Source organism: Perna viridis, chromosome 3, assembly GCF_037379345.1.
Source record: "Perna viridis isolate PV_CMFRI_1.1 ecotype Kerala chromosome 3, ASM3737934v1, whole genome shotgun sequence".
Lineage (NCBI taxonomy): Eukaryota > Metazoa > Mollusca > Bivalvia > Mytilida > Mytilidae > Perna > Perna viridis.
The window spans coordinates 33428806-33445751 of NC_142447.1; the positions used below are offsets into that span (position 1 = coordinate 33428806).

At 31.6% G+C, this 16946-nt stretch overlaps 1 protein-coding gene across 2 annotated transcripts in view; it reads right to left on the reverse strand.

Moving 5' to 3' along the window:
- Positions 1 to 332: 332 nt before the first annotated feature.
- Positions 333 to 16946, reverse strand: part of LOC148621941 (lachesin-like) — a 46212-nt gene continuing 29598 nt past the window's right edge. For both annotated transcript variants that reach the window (XM_088571319.1, XM_088571320.1), the window contains exons 2-8: positions 13048 to 13154; positions 8983 to 9187; positions 8342 to 8494; positions 7240 to 7368; positions 3659 to 3949; positions 3028 to 3195; positions 333 to 2470 (exon numbers count right to left, since the gene is read on the reverse strand). In XM_088571319.1, the coding sequence (XP_088427445.1) occupies positions 2364 to 2470; positions 3028 to 3195; positions 3659 to 3949; positions 7240 to 7368; positions 8342 to 8494; positions 8983 to 9187; positions 13048 to 13154 (1160 nt within the window). In that variant the 3' untranslated portion in view covers positions 333 to 2363. The remainder of the gene's footprint in view (positions 2471 to 3027; positions 3196 to 3658; positions 3950 to 7239; positions 7369 to 8341; positions 8495 to 8982; positions 9188 to 13047; positions 13155 to 16946) is intronic.

Genomic DNA, 16946 nt, shown 5'->3' on the forward strand with positions numbered 1-16946 from the left:
GTTTCCTTTACTTTTGATGTTGTCATTCCATCCGTAAGGTATTGCAGTACCTAGTCTGCGTATCCAGTACTCCTCTCTTTCCCTACGATAGTTTTTACTTAGAACGGGACTGTTCGTAGGATGGTAATTTTTTTTTCTAAAATACCAACTTTTATGGAGAGGATTGAATGATCTTGTTGATTAAAGTGTTGATAAACTGTCGAGAATTTGGTGGTGTTAATTCCCGAACGATGACCGCACAGTATTGGAGACCATGATAAGGACGAGGAACAGGATATCCATGGCCCGGGGACAAAAACTGGGACAAGAAAACAGAAAAAAAACTTTATAAATAATATAGATTAACTTTTAAATTGAAGAATACATACAGACAAAATATATGAATAATCCGGACTTCATTAAAAACTATAATTATGGACCAGGTGCACTAGTAGAGGAAATATCCTCTGCTAAATCATTCACCGAGTTGTTCATTTGTAGCAAAAAGTACGAAAATGTGATCAATTCCATTTTTATGGTGGAGATGTTTACATCATAACAATCAACGAGTTCGAAACCTTTTTTTTTGAAATAGTGAATTAAAACTTCTAGGCAACATAATATTGTTTAAATACCTTAACTCTAACAGCTAAAGCACGTTACAAAATATGCCAGAATATGTTTCATTTGTTTGTTTTGAGATGTAAAGTAAAGCCTATATAAGCTCAGTTTTTATTATCATCGTTCTTTTTCTTAAACAAACTACTATTCTTGTCCGTTCTCAATTTAAGTAGCTGTCTTTGTAAGAATCATGCAAAATCTGAAAAATATGATACACCCCAAAAAAGGCTACATATTTTTAATTTTGTAATTAAGTTGTTTTATGGCTCTATACTATGAAATGTGTAATTATTCATTCAAATTTGCCTGGTCTTAGGGGATACACAACATTGAAAATCCAATTAGATTCTATTGTATTTGAGTTTCATTACATAGTTATCTTCCTTAATTTTGAAATCTACAGTGCATTCTATATAATTTTTATCTCCTATGAGCACGGGTTATATGAAAAACCAACTATAAATTTCTGTTTACTAAAGCATTTTAAACAAAATAAAAAATATGTAGGCTTTCCAATCATGTATCGTATTTTGCATGATTCTTAGCTGGAGTGCTACTTAAATATATATGATAATGACAGTCATCAATGTTTTTTAATTAAAGAAAACTAGGAAACTATCCACGCGATTCTTTATTATTTTTTTTAAATGATAAATAAAAAAAAGTTAATTCTATTATACTCTCTGTCAGTCTCTTACCTTCCGACCTTTCTAAACATTTATATCAAGCAAAAACTTAAACAATGAAATAAGATTTTATACACATATGACGAGGTTTAATATACATGTGATGATGTTTTGAAATGAGCTGTAATGAATTTCATTCATCAGTTAATATGATTGTAAATGTTGCAATTGAAAAGGGTACAGTATCGTTACCTCATATAAAAATGTAATTATGCCAGCCAAAGATGCCAAGACAAAATCATCGTTTAAAGTTTAAATTGTTTAAATGAAGACAAATTAAGTTTTTACGACTAACTTAAAATATTAAAATGATAGTCCATTTTAATATATACATAAACAATTACTCAGTTAACGAATTAAGAAATAAATCACGGAAACTCCATTCCATGGGATTGTCATTTAAATCGCATTGTTTTACCCCGAGCGATAGCGAGGGTTTAGATAACGACATAAATGGCCAGCCCGCGGTAAAAAAATTATCAAATTGGATTCTTTTTGAATTATTTCGATTGTAATATAACTAGTTTCTTCACAATTTTGAATAGTTGCAGCCTATGTATTGCACGGCATGTTGGTCATTTGTTAATCAGTTTTTCTTTACTATGGCTGTGGTCCAAAGAGATTTGAAGCACGTTATATTAAAATAACTGACTGTAAATAGTACCAGATTTTTTTTATATAACTATTCGAAATAAACTTAAATGTGTTTACATGTACTTTAAAAGTGCGATTGAAGCTTGAAGCTTATGTATTTACATATTAACAGCAAAAAGTAAACAATCGTAACTAACAAGTATATAGTACTCAGTACAAATCGGTCTTGAAGAAAACGTGTATCAAAAACATAATTTGTAATGCAAAAAAAAAACATATATACCTACACATACACATTACAACCGACCCTTGAAACATCGGAAATGTCATAGTTGAACAATTAATACAGTATTGAATTACATAAATTACATAAAAATAAATAGGTGTTGTACGTCGACATGTTCCAATTTATTAATGCCAATGAAATGGCAACACGATTTTTTTCAAAAATATTCTTGTTCGCTGTTATCACATTTACACCTTCTACAATATAAAACACAACCAAGTAATGCTGCTCAGCACAATTATCTGATACATAATAGGTCTATGTAAAGATGATTTATTGGGATCCTTGTTTTCTTTTACTTTATCTGGAACAAAGAAAAAAGGAATTGTCAATAACATACATGCCGATAGTATATCCGTCATTTTCTAATCTATTGCCCGAGGCTCAATTAGTACATTCTCATAAACCTATGACAACTTGTCAATGACTGTAAGAAACTCACAAAATTGTTCATTTTTTTTTTCTCGAAAAATGTATTTTTTTAATTATGGGTGCCTCAGGGAAGATCAGTGACTTTACTAACTGAGCTACCCTCATGAAATAATGTGGTATTACTATTATTTTCATTATTGATATTACGGACCTACGGACAAACACCGTGATAACCATGTTCTTCTCGCTTTCGAAGTTGTAGTATAATAATGAATGATACGTTTTAGGCGGTTTTGTATCAAGTTTTATTTCAATGAAGGTATAATAAGAAGGACATTTTCCATTACCTGAAAATTCCAATATATTTCGTTAACGTAATCCTGTATCTATTCGTTATCATCCATACTATTACAAGTACATTTTAACATTGTTCATTTAGAAAGAAGTATATACTAACTATAAGGCTTTATATAAGCCATTTAACCATACCTCGTCCATAACTAGTAGGTGATCCGTTATAACCATTAGACCACTGGTGATATCGGTTATTTTCTGAATCCCATATGGACCCATAGTCATCATGAACAATTCGTTTAGGCGTTGATCTAATGAAAGTGTCAGCTGTAGTTTTAGGTGGGTCAGTTTTGACAACTAATTCTACCATTGAAAATAAAAAGGATAGATTGTATTTACATTATTGTTATTTTTGGAAAAATGATAACTTGCATTTGTTTGTTACGATTGATGCATTAAGTGAATCTAGATCAAAGGACTGTATGTTGATATCAAGAATAAAAATAACAGAAGAAATTACATGTAAAACAGTTCTATTTTCTTTGAATTTGGACTAAGAAAAGGCATCTAGAGGTAATGCAGTGGAGTGCAAAAATTGCCATTTCTTAAATTCAAAGATGTATGATTTCAGAATTCTTTACATGGTAGACTAGTAAAAGGGAAGTAAGTCAGAAACTGAAATTTCGATGTACTAATCAATAACCATGCACATACAGCATTTTACATAAAATTTGTTGATTCGTATTTTTGTGTTTAATAATTACTGATATTATACTTAATCGTGTGAGGTTTTTTTTATAAATTATTTTCTTTCCATTCAACATACCAGTCAGAAATACGCTTTCGTCGTCTTTTCCTAATTTGTTTGATGCACGACAGATGTACTTTCCAAAGTCTTCAGGTTCGATCATTTTAATCCTTAAACTTAGAGTTACAGTATTTTTACTCTCTTCTGTGTAAAGCTCCACTTGGTATTTATAGTTATTTTCTATTTCCTGTCCATGTCTTACCCAAGCACTGTATATATGCGGATTCGCAGTAATTCGACAGTCTAGAATAGTCTCTTTTCCTATTGCTTGGCTGATGCGTTTGGGCACTAAATGAATTTCTGGTGCAACTATTGAACGAAACAAAAATATCTACTATAGGCTTAGTAAAACAAAATCTTTTGGTTGTTATCAGTAGTAAAATGTATTCAAATTAATGATAGAACTTTTTATTTTAAGGGAAAATCGTGTATGTTGATGTTTCTTCAGTTGTCACTTTTGTCAATAAAGATCATTTTTCTTTCCTGTATTCATATATAAATACAATTACATCAACAATCATTGTGTAAGGAAAATCACCAAAAAAAATCGATGTCTGCATTGTAACCCAAGATAAATCTAAAGAGAAAAATCTAGAACAAACACAACAACCGTTAATTTTTTTTATTATTTAAAGAAATATTATTCACGTTTTTCTGTACAGAGACTCTCCCCTCATTCTATCTTAAGAGTTTATTATAGAAATTTTCCAGTACCAATAAAGTATGTTTTACAGCAATCTAACAGACACAGGTTACGACAACACTTTACTGTTTTTCGACTAAAATGGAGTTTTCCAATATTTAACAGTAAATTCCATCCTATCTTATTATACCGGACATTAATATAATGATTATACAGAAGCAGAGGTATCTATTATTTCAGATTCTCCTGAATACTGATTGTTGTTGTTATTCCTTTGTCCTTGACTCTTTGTTCTTCATTTTTACACTGTGCTGTCTTCGTCCTACCTTTTGTTTCTATTTTCTAACCGTTTGCGTAATGAGAACATCAAAAAATTACCAAATTCAATGTGTACGCATTTTTCTAGTTGTACATCTTAAAGTAATATCAATTTCAAATTGACCTTCGTTCGCCAGGTTATATTTAAAATCTGAAATATTCTTAAAGAGACCTCTGTGTCTTATACAGGACATGTTTTTTTTTCAACAGAAAATTCACCATTAAGTAAAAAAAATATGTGTTATCCGTCTTGATGACTTACACTGCTTTTAATACAATAAAGAAGAGTAAGCTGTTTGCATGATTCAATCTAAGATTCGGTTATAATTACCGTCTATCTACATCCTCCATAAAGGAAGCATATTAAATCTGAACTCGTGCTTATTTGAGAGCTTAGCGTAATTTTACAAACTTATCCGTCACGATCGTCCCGAAAATTCGGGTAAGAATATTTTTCTTTAATAAAGCTGTCTATTCAAGTTATTCAACAAAATGGATATGGCAAATAATTAGCCATTAACCAATGCTTGGTATTCGTCAATAAATTGACCGATATATTTTTTCCGTTCAACATTATTTTGAAAATTACTTCATCTCGGTTGTTGTCTCTAATAAGCAAGATACCCTTTCCATACAGATACACTTGGTCTATTTTCTTGTTTGGGGGTGCTTCTTTAAATTTTTGTCTAAGGCTTTTATTATTTTAATTGTATTTTCTATCTACAGATTTTACTTGAATTATATTACATATCACGACTGCTTTACAAGGTGGAATAAAAGTAATCAATGGCACCAAGGTTATAGCGGTAATCAAAAGAATGTAATCCAGGGACAAAGACCAGACATGGAAAACACACACACACAACAAAGAACATAAAGTAACTAAAATCATACATACAAAGTAAAAAAACAAATGAGCAACTCGGACTCGGACAGGTGCACCGGTCGGATAAGCGTCTTCTGCCTTTTCTAGAAAACCCGCCGAGTTGTTCATAAAAAGTCATGTCCGTGGTAGACGAAAAAGGGAAGGAAAACTATGACACGTTGAACAAATCAGTTTTCATGGCGCAGATGGATACACCGTAGCGATCCACGAGTTCATGATGACGAACATAAAACTTCTGTAGTGATGATTTCAATATTGTAGCAATATAACCGTGTTCCAGAAGCCTATTTGTTAGAAGTCAAGCGCGATACAAAAAGTCTGTGTAGTTTCGGCAAGTTCTGGCATAACGTATGAGTTGTGATATGAACACTCCATACGCAGGTGCTGAAGGGATGTTGCCAATTCTGAATGAAAAATCATTACGTTTGTCGTAAAGTTTTAGTCAACAGTTCTCCTTTACCACCGATTTCTAAGTGTAGGTCAAAATATGAGGCTGACTTCACAGTGTCTGTAGTATAATATTCTTTATCTCAAGTTCTTTGGAGTAGATGCGGTGTATCAAATCCCCGAAGTTAGGATTGTTTAATGATACGTCATCTATAAAGCGGAAACTGAGATTAAAAGGTCTAGCCAAACGATATTTTTTTCTTTCGGATCAGATCATATATAAAGGCAGCCTCATAAAAGCCTCGGCAAGTAGAGGAGCACAATTGTTCCCATTGGAATGCCGACCGTTTGTTGAAAAACGCATCCACCACACTGGACAAATATGTTGTCGATTAAAAATTCCAGTATTTTGTAAACATCTTCTTCTGCATATTTGGAAGATGATTTGGAATTATTTTTCACAAAATATGAGGAGTCTCTACCAAGAACTATATATTTATATCTAGGTGTACCATCTTTTTTGGAAAACAACGATGTATAATGTTCTTGAGTCGGGAGTTTTACCGAGTATGAGGAATAGAAGTATACAGTGTTGAAAAATCACAGGTTTTAATGTTATTATATTCAGATAATAGTCTTGAACGGATTGTCGCCAAAAGATCTTTCGAATTTTTCAAGATCCACATTGAATTAATACCACTACGGGAGTAACAAGTGTTGTGGTAGGACTGCAGACCCTCTTTGACAACTGTGAGTATAGAAGTTAAAAGGTTTGAAAGAGGTTTGGTGGTACATTGAATAAAACATGAAACAGTCGCAAATATGCCTAATTTATTTCCGGTAACATGATTAAAAAAGTAGTTCGTTTTTTATACTCTTAACCCTGAAATGTTCTCTACCCTGAAAATCAATTCCTTGTGTCGAAATTATGCCACCTGTTTTTCATGTCGAACTAAAACAAAAATCATGTCCCGTATTTGGATTACATTGTCTCCCGACGAGTACGTTTAGCGCCGATTACATCGTCTCCCGATCAGTACGTTTAGCGCGGATAACATCCTTTCCCGACCAGTACCTTATTATTTTTCTTCTCGAATAATCATTCGATTTAATCCTGTTATATACGGCTGTTTAATAGTTCGGTGCAAAGTCTAATTCATATTTAGTTAATTTAAGACAAACGGAAATGATTTGTATACAATAAGAGTGTTGTTTATTTCGAGGTAATGAGTTAAGTTTCAGGATGAGGAGTATTTTGAAAATAAATAAGGGTGTGACAAACGGAGAGATAAGACACATAAAAGTCATTGTGATTTGCTGATATTTTATGTATTTTCATAGATGAACGACATGACAAAAACTTACATTCTACTATGACTTTAATTTCTCTGCTTGCTGCTGGTGGTATACCGTTCACAGCTACACATTCATACAAATCTTCACAATACCTTGAAATATTGTGAATTATCAATACTTCACCATTCTCGCCAACGACTGTCAAGAGATTGAGATTATGAAACAATCAAAATGCTAATGTTTATATTAAAGATTTGATGTATGCATATTCCATATATATTTAAAAATCTTGAAATTACATAAGCAAAACAATTTATGTTTATCATTATATTAGGAATACTTTTCACGAATTATAGGTTGGGAAAAATCCATGTATGATTCTTAATTTAATTAGGTGTTGCTGTTCAAATACAATTGTTTAAAAAAAATCTGACCATATCAGATTTGTTTTCTATTGCATTGGGATGAATTTGAAATATATTTGAAAAATAAAATGTTTGAAAATGTTATTTATTGGTAATTCCTATGTAAGGAATCTCTCCGACCTACTATAGAAAACAAAACAATCAGAAAAATGTCTAAAATCATATTTATTACCATGAGCATTTAATTTTGATAATAATACAAATGCAATATTGATACATTTGTAGAAACAAATGTAAACACAGAATGTAATAGAGTAAAAAACAACATTGACTTATACCAAACTAAATTCGGGTCTTAAAATTTTTCTTGTGATTTCATTTCAACGATGTGCGGTTCTTTGTAATGTTATATTTGTTATGTTAACCACGACAATGTATTTATCATAGGAGGTTTGAAATATCGGCAACAATATGTCGAAACGACAACACTGGAATGATTCAAATTCCTCAAATTCCAAAAAACATGGCCTAAACGTGAACATTGGAAACAGAGACGATATATATACACAATGTAGCGAAGCAAATTAAAAAGATTACGCAAAAACAGAAGATGAGGGAAACAAGACGTCACACAAAACTAAACCACACTCGCAATATGAACTCCCAAAAATACGGGAAAGGATTATTTGATTAAATTTTGCAATTCCAGTAGATTTTTTAGTTGTATAACACAATTGGCGTTTAGATTTTTTAGTTGTATAACAAATTTGGCGTTGAGATCTTTATCTTTATATAAATTAAATCACCTTCTTTGGCAGGATGGTTCATATCCGATCGTCGTCTGTACCACGTGACTGTTGGCATTGGTATACCTGTAGCATTACATACCAACTGCACCATTGTTCCCTCACGTGATTTTACAGAGGTTGTTGAAGACTCTTCTATAATTTTTGGTGGTTCTGGAAAAAATCAGGAAATTGATTTCGTCAAGATTACATTGAAAATTTTAAGACCCGATGTAAACTAAAAAAAAAACCATTAATTTATTTCATGTTTATTAACATTGTCTAAATGTTTAACCCAAATCTCCTTTCAATATTTATAGCGTGTTTGTAGTAACTTCATAAATACTGATATTTTGATAAAAAAAAATAATGAAAACACACCAAAGTACAATTGTCGGAATAAATGTGTTTATGATAACTGATCTTCTTTCATTTCTCGTTATTATGTATCAATTATTTCAATGTATAATTGATATTCATTCATATTTTTAAGTTACCTTTTGAATTATTCATTCGTTTTTTATTTTGTTTCAATTGTACAAACGCGATATTTTTAACGAGCAAATGCCAGATGTTTTATGGTCATTCATTTGATTATATTATACGATGAACAGTCATATGGGATCGCTTTTCATATATTCTCAGTATATTTTTGGTCTTACCATGAACAAGTAACATTACATATTTGATTTTCACTGGGTTAGTATTTATTTGGCACATATATTTCCCAGCATCTGTATGTTCTACATCTCTTATATACAAGTTCCATTCGTCTGTGTATGATCGTTCCACACTGATCCTAGCATCTGCAATAATTCTCTGGTCACGGGCAGTCACAACCTTTCCTCTCGGATCTAACCATGCTACCTTAAAACATATTCAAATAAATATAATAAAGAATGTATGTTCTCAATTGATTGTCCAACATAAAGAAATAAGACAAACAGTTTTAAACAGGCATACATAGAAAACGAATTATCTTTCCGTGTTTTACTAGTCTTATTTATTACGAAGTTACAGTTCAAAAGTTGGCATATGTAAGTTTGTACGTCATGCAAGAGATATTTTACCATGCTGGACGTCTTACCAATGCATTTCAAGGACAAGTTTAGTTTTCCTTATAACAGGAAATGCACATCAAAACCATGCTCAGATTAGGTCTCCCCATGTTTTGCAAGAATTCAAAACATTTCTCGCCGTCGTCTTTCTATATTTCACTTTCAAAATATTATTAACAAGGTATTTTCTTAGTCCTTAATGACATTATAATTTACAAATTTAAGCAATAACGTTGTATCTAGATCCTATTTAAACAGTGGTTGTGCGCAATAACACTCATTAATTGTCTTGTGAATGAAATGGGTCTTGACACTTGGCAACTCAACATATTTAGATAGCAATATTCGTACGGAGGCTGTCACTTCCATTTATTAGTTACTTGCAAACAGAGATACATTGTTATGTTTGCTAAATGCTCAACTAAACCTCTTTCAATACTCCTTACTAATTTTCTAATGGCAATGTAAAATGGCCTCAAGAGCCACCGTGATGAAGCCTTCTATACAAATGGCGTAAATCAGATGAGAAATCTCAAAATAAAAAAAAAACTTCATGAGTATCTTCTAGTAGCCTTAACTTTTGTTACAGTAAACAAACTTTTAATGTTTTAACCGAACTTCCAGAAGAAAACCAAAAAGTAAGTTATACATTTCCCAATGTAACGATGTTTGTTTTTACAATATAGGACTAGAATGTATGTTTTTCTAATATAAGGTAAAGATTGGTTAATTGATTGTTGATGTCTAACGCCGAAGCAGCAATATTTCAGCTATATCCAGGCAATGAACATGAAATGTTGATGAAATGAAAAATGGGATGGGACACAAAGATAATAGGTTCGACAAATTTTGATTGCCACTTGAAATAGGGAGAGATGGGTAGGGTCGGGCAATTAAGCCTGCTGTGGCGGAGCCCATAGGTTCCTATTTCGGTAGAATACCTCGGTAGGGTTCTTTAACGTGCGAGAAACGTGGCATTTTTCCCAACACGGGTGACTACGATTTTCCGTATTATGGCCTGACGACTCCAGCATGTAAAATGCCAGGGGTACCCCATTTCACAACATGCGGCACACAACCTAGTTGCTCTGTGGGCAGTGCGTCCTAGGACCCTTACCAAGGCTTTGATCACTCTTTATTCGCCTTTTACGACAAGCTTAGCGCTGCTGTGAGCCTATTCTTTAGACACTCGGACCCGAAGGAGGCTATAATGTAAAGAAAATTACATTTTGCGAAAAAAAAATGCAGTAATTCTGGCAATAAGTCGAATTTTGGAGGACAGATTTTCCAACAGACGTTAGGAATACTCTATGGGAAATAAATTAAATACCCCTCTTGGCCGATCTGTTGATATATTTGTATGAAGATATAATTTTATAAGGACAACTTAAGATATGAACTAGTAAGTCTTCTTTTATCATACTTTGAATACTTTAGCTTCATAATTTAGACTTTAAAAAACGAGAAATAAAAACATATGTCATATGATATACCAGTAAACTTAAGTTGCACAATCAAAGACTACTACAGTCCAACTAACAAAAATATTATAAGAAGCAATTGCCAGGTTATCTTATTTGATTAATTTATTCTATAACTGAAGATAAACTTGATATTTTCATTGAACCAACAAGGTTAACAGTGTTGCTAAGATTCATTTAAGGATGTCAGCATCCCGTGTACTATCTGAAAGCTTGGGAAAACATCACATTTCCTCCCTGTCACGCAAATTAATTCAAGCCAATATTTTTTTCTGCGTTATTTTCAAAACGCATATACTTAATCACTTAATTGGCTGCTTGAAAACGTACATGACAAGTACACCCAATTTATTAAAATTGAAAATATAAATGACTCCTTAGGAATGGAAACAAGACTACCTATTTTTCATTTAATGTGTTGTTGAAGTTAAATGTCTCGAATGTCATTCACCAGCCAATATTTCAGAATAAGGCAAACAAAGAGAGGAAAATTGTTCCACTGCAGCTCGCCTCTCTTGATTAATATATGACTTATCATCGATTTAAGTGTCCATTTGATTGAATATTAACTTTGAGTTACTATGTGTTTTGACAGTAAGAAAGAAGCGAGTTTCCGAAACTGTTTCTCAGGCTAATAAATTTCATAGTATTTAATTAATTGTGGCTTTTATTACCCAAATAGTCAAATATTTTATTGAAAATGATGAGTTAAATTGTACAAATGGGATGGTGAAAAAAATATTGCATTCTAAATTCAATGTCTGACTCAATTTGTGATGTATCACTGGTTATTATTAAACGTTTTGTTTCCTCTGTATAACCATATATATAAAAGTTCAGCTATTCATCTAGCATATAAGTCCAGCATTAGAGCACGAATGCTCATCCTCGGAAAAAATTAAGAAAAACTTATTATTTATACTATTAAAATATATATGATATTCTATATAGTAAATAAGTATGTTCATGCGAGCAGTGTTCCCTATACAAGATCACGTGTAGTAACTATAAGGTTTGATTATAGTACTTTACAGTTACAGATATTAATAACATATATACATAAGTTTCTCATAATATTTTTCTTTCTTTCTTTTCTTTTCTTTTATTTATTACTTTTGTTGCCAAAAGCAAGCCTACATATTTTTATTTTTGTTATTTATTTGCTATATATGTCTACATAATGGAATGCATAATCATTCATTCCAACCTGTCTGCTCTGAGGAGATAATCCACATTGACTATCGGACAGGTTTTTGTATTTTAATGTGCGTCACTTACAGAGTTATCTCCCTTAATTTGGAATTCTACAGTTTGTCATATACAATTTTTATCTCCCAAGAACAAAGGTAATATGTAATGCCATTGTGAATCTCTGTTTATGATAACATTCTTAACAATATATAAAAAAATAAAAATATGTAGGCATTCCTAATAAGAATCACATTTTGCATGATTCTTAGCCGGAGTGCTACTTAAGTAACAACACACGTTTTGACGTAAGCAGGGTTTAAGAGAATCTAAATAATAAAACAAATCAAAATAAAAATTTTATCCATTTTTGACCATCTTAACTTCACACGTACCGTAAACTTATCACAATGAAGTTGTGACTCTGACAAACGAATCATGTCTGTGCACAAATATATTGCTATCATCTTTCTCAAAAAAATATCCATAAAACATGACTAGTACAGTAAAAAAGACTTGAAGAGAATTAAGGTTACGGAATAAGATAAAGATAAAAAGAAATTTGTCATTTTGATGGACATGTTCATAGCATAAAAACATAACCTTTATATAACTTTGTTGCCGAATATTTAGACATACATTCTCACACAGGCGGTTGAATGTTACCATATATATTGAAAATGTCGAAAGAAATGAAAAACTTCACTTAAAGGGTTTTTCTTCAATTAAATTCTAACAGTAGTCTATATAGCGGAAATGAGGTTTGGTCAATGCTTTTATTATTGTGCGATCTTTATTTTTGTCAATATTGCTGCAAACATCAGCTAAAATCCAAATCAGGACACTTATTCGAACTTGATTATACCATCGTGTAGAATGATGAGTGATTGCTCTTATTGGTAGGAAAGCAATACGCCGAATTAATAGAATTTCAAACTATTATAATTAATTACTGTGTCAGCTTTTTCTTAAGTCACTAAGCAAAATAATTGGTCCTCACCCAATGTTTTCCCAAATGCTGAACCGAACAAGGTAAAATGGCTGTCTCTCCTGCGTTTGCTGTGATGTTTACTAAAGGAACGTCAAAACTTGGTTCCAGTGGCTCAACTAAAATGAAATGAAGTATATGCGTTAATTTTAAAGTCGCGTAAAACAAAAGTAACCATAAGAAGTACATGAAGACACTCTTTAAAAAAGTTTAAATTGATTTATTATATGCATGTTGTATTGTTACACATCATATTTGACATAAATCAGTCAATCAATCTCCAATTATATGATTTGTATGATTAGATTATTGAAACAATGAAAACATTTGATGTTCCAACAGTTTGAAAGTATCGCAATCAAAGTGCTTTTCATTTATAGGTGGTTTGTTTTCTTTCTAATCATCTATATGATACACAATCAAAGAAAAACAATGATTCAATAAGTTTGTGTTTTGATGGGTGTAATTAATTTTGAATTGGTGCTAGAAATAAGACATTCGGAATAATATGAACGAGCTTCAAGTTACAAATACTTGAATGTGTTTGAATTCTGTTTACTACATATACATTGAACTAAATCTTCCATGTTCATTCAAAGAATTAGAAATGTTTGACTGCAACGCGAACAATGCATATTGCAAAATTGGGTTAATACCCTTTCGGTGTATGTACATTACGCTGATGATTGTCGAATGTAAACCATTTAAATCAGTGGTTCACACGAGAATCGCACTGACTTTTCTTAATTAAAAAAAGCGTTGTTCATATGCAAAACGTTTCACAATGAGTTCAAAAGCAGCTTTACAGTTTGGAATACTTAATGTAACTACTAGTAATTGTATTCTTCTCAGAAAATACGCAACCGCGGTATGAGTTCGAGTCCCGCGGAGGGAACGACCAAAACAAATATTTGCTTCGCAAATTTAACAGTTCTAACATCGCTGGGAATTTTTCCGATATATATCAACTACGGTGAATTGCTTAACATCAAAATATTTTGGTTGACAGAAAATTAAGATTCGATGTTTTAGAGTGGTTTAAGACCATGTTAAATTATGTTTTAGTATATATTTCAGTCAAAACATGAGTTCACATGTACGTTAAAGTACTACTTAAGTATATAAGATGAAGTTTGGGGAGTTAAATCAGATCTAGACGAAGCGTGAAATGGAATACACAATAGTAGTACACATTTTAAACCTCTGATAGCAACATTTCCAAGGAAGTTTGTTGAAGCAATAAATAAATTTTATTTATTCGAAAACTAAAGAGTGTAAGCAAATGTACCAAAAGTGATGTCGAATGCAGTTAATTGATCATTGTAGCGTGAATGAAAATTTCTTTCTGATCGATTTTCTATTGTAGAAGTGGCCATAGAAGACAATTACTGTCATATTGGTAAAATACATGATAAATGATGGGTTAGGATTGTTTTAAGTCTCTGTAATACCTGCCTTATTATCGCCAGAACATCGTCCAATCAAATATCATGTCTCAAATTGATTTGGACACAAATTGGATTTTATCGTTACAAACTGTAGGAAATAATCACAAGATGTTCTAGATTGGTGTTGCAAGATGAAAATTTATTAAATTTGTTGTTCTAACTAATAAGTCAAGACATTTGTTTTGTAAAGCTGCTCGTAATGTGATAACTAATCTAATTTCGTCATTACTAAAACTCACTCGATGGTCATAAACTCCAAGATTTCACTGAGTCTTTTATGGAAGATTTTAAACCATTTAAAGTTCTAATCAATACTTCAATACTTATATTTAAATGAAACTCGGCCCGGTGATGAATATATGGTTACTAACTGTGTAAATGATATTTATAAAAGCAACCTCTGGATTACATGCTATAAAATACAGACACTCAGGTTTTACGGACAAAACACGACAAATTAAACGAAGCTCTAACATCTTTATCCAGGTGTCATTTAATATCTAAAGGTTAACCTTAAATGATGAAAACAAATATTGCTGAGGTTTAACCACTGAACCACTTAAAACGAGAACCGCGAATCAAACAGTATTGTAAAGGCTGAAAAGTAAAACTGGTATAAGCTCTTAATGATATACTTTATGTATGATAGTATACTGAGTTCGTAAGTATACTTATCAGCTTATATATAGGAAAATGTGTTTTCAAAAAAAAATCAAAGCCTTTTTACTTTTAATTTTTATCTCGTGCATTAGTGCAGTACGGAGAAAAGCAAGCATATTACAAATATAGATATAAATATAAATATACTTGTCTTAAGGAGTAATCTTTTATTTGCAGCATCAGAACCAATTAGAAAAAGAGGATGAAAAAATTAATTGTATACAAAAGTATTCAAAACTAAAAATTCGAAATAGGAGTTCTATTATGTGTAATACAAAGAATGAAGCCTTAGTTCCTCAGATGTTCCGAATTTGTTTGCTACTGCAAATTTCGGTAAACAATTTACGATATAGCTTGGAGCAGACTAGTATGATTACTGCATTGATGAATAACTCACAATGTGTAATGCAGTGACTTAATATAATACACGATATGTAAGTTTGAAATGTGAACATTGAACAACTTTCATACTCATATTTGATTTCAGCTAAAATAAAGAAAACGAAACTAAAATTCAAATAAAAAATAACAGAGTATTTGAAATTTTTATCCTTGGTTCACTAATAGCTTTTTTTGCCAAACCAAAAGCAACTTGAAGAAAGATAATCTGGAAAATTCATGAAAGCAATCCCTATTATGGATTTGGCAGAAAATGTGATCTTCTTAAACTTTAGCTGCATGAAAATAATTGACTATTCTGCTCACAAACACGATCACATTTTGGCGTCAAATTCAATTAAAGTGTATGATAGGTAAAGTAGCTTTATGATAGTTTTGCATGTCTGGACGTTATAGAATACGTAGTAAATCGCTACTTGTTTAAAGGACGTTCGACGCTTAGTGATGATTGGTCGCTCACGGAACATTCGGGGAGTAATTTATATTTAGTACAAGTAATGTAATATTAACCAAGAAACCAATCTTAAGAAACTTTATGGACAAACCTTAATTATTTTTCGCGTGGTTTTTTGGTTTGTAATAGTCGACAAACTTCTTGTTCTAAACATGTTTATCTCAATTACTCGTTTTATTATCTAATGAGAGCGAAAAGAACCAATAATTGTTTTAAGTATTTTCTGCAGGGAGGAACTAATTAGCACTCAGTCAAAGGTTGAAGAAGTCTGTTCAGTTGTGGATTAGAAATGGGCCATATATCTATAATCCCTGGGGAAATAAAGTGACCTATTGTCGGAAAATATTGATAGTGACGACTGCAAGACTATATACATCAAACTGATCAATTTGAAAACAGTGCCAACTTGCTAATGGATAGGACATTTCTTCATTTCATTCTAGAAAACTCAATTTCGTTGAGATACATAACTCATTGATGTTAAGACATTTTAAAGTTGATTTAAGATTCTGCCATCGAAAGCTTTTGTAAACAGTAACCGATTTCATATTTCAAAGATTCCGTACACTCAAATATTAAATGGACTGAAATTGTAAATAGGGGAAGAAATTGGTTACGATCGCAAATCTCCGAGAAAATTTTTAAAAAAATGTTCCATTAATAAGATTTTATTTAAATCTTTGGACATTCTACAAATAAATATTGCACTGCTTTTTACACATTTTGCACATACATAAAAAGACGTATCAAATGAGCATATCGAATCCGCAATTTATTATAGATTTTCTAAGTTTTCGGTTTTATTCTTGATAAATTGATATCAAGAAAATCCTTAGGACTATTCATTCTTTAAAATTGAAATTATAGATTTTCTCTTTTTTACGTTTTCGATAAAAAACTAAAAGAGCCTAAGCAGCATAACGTTTTATATATCATAGAAAACAATCAGT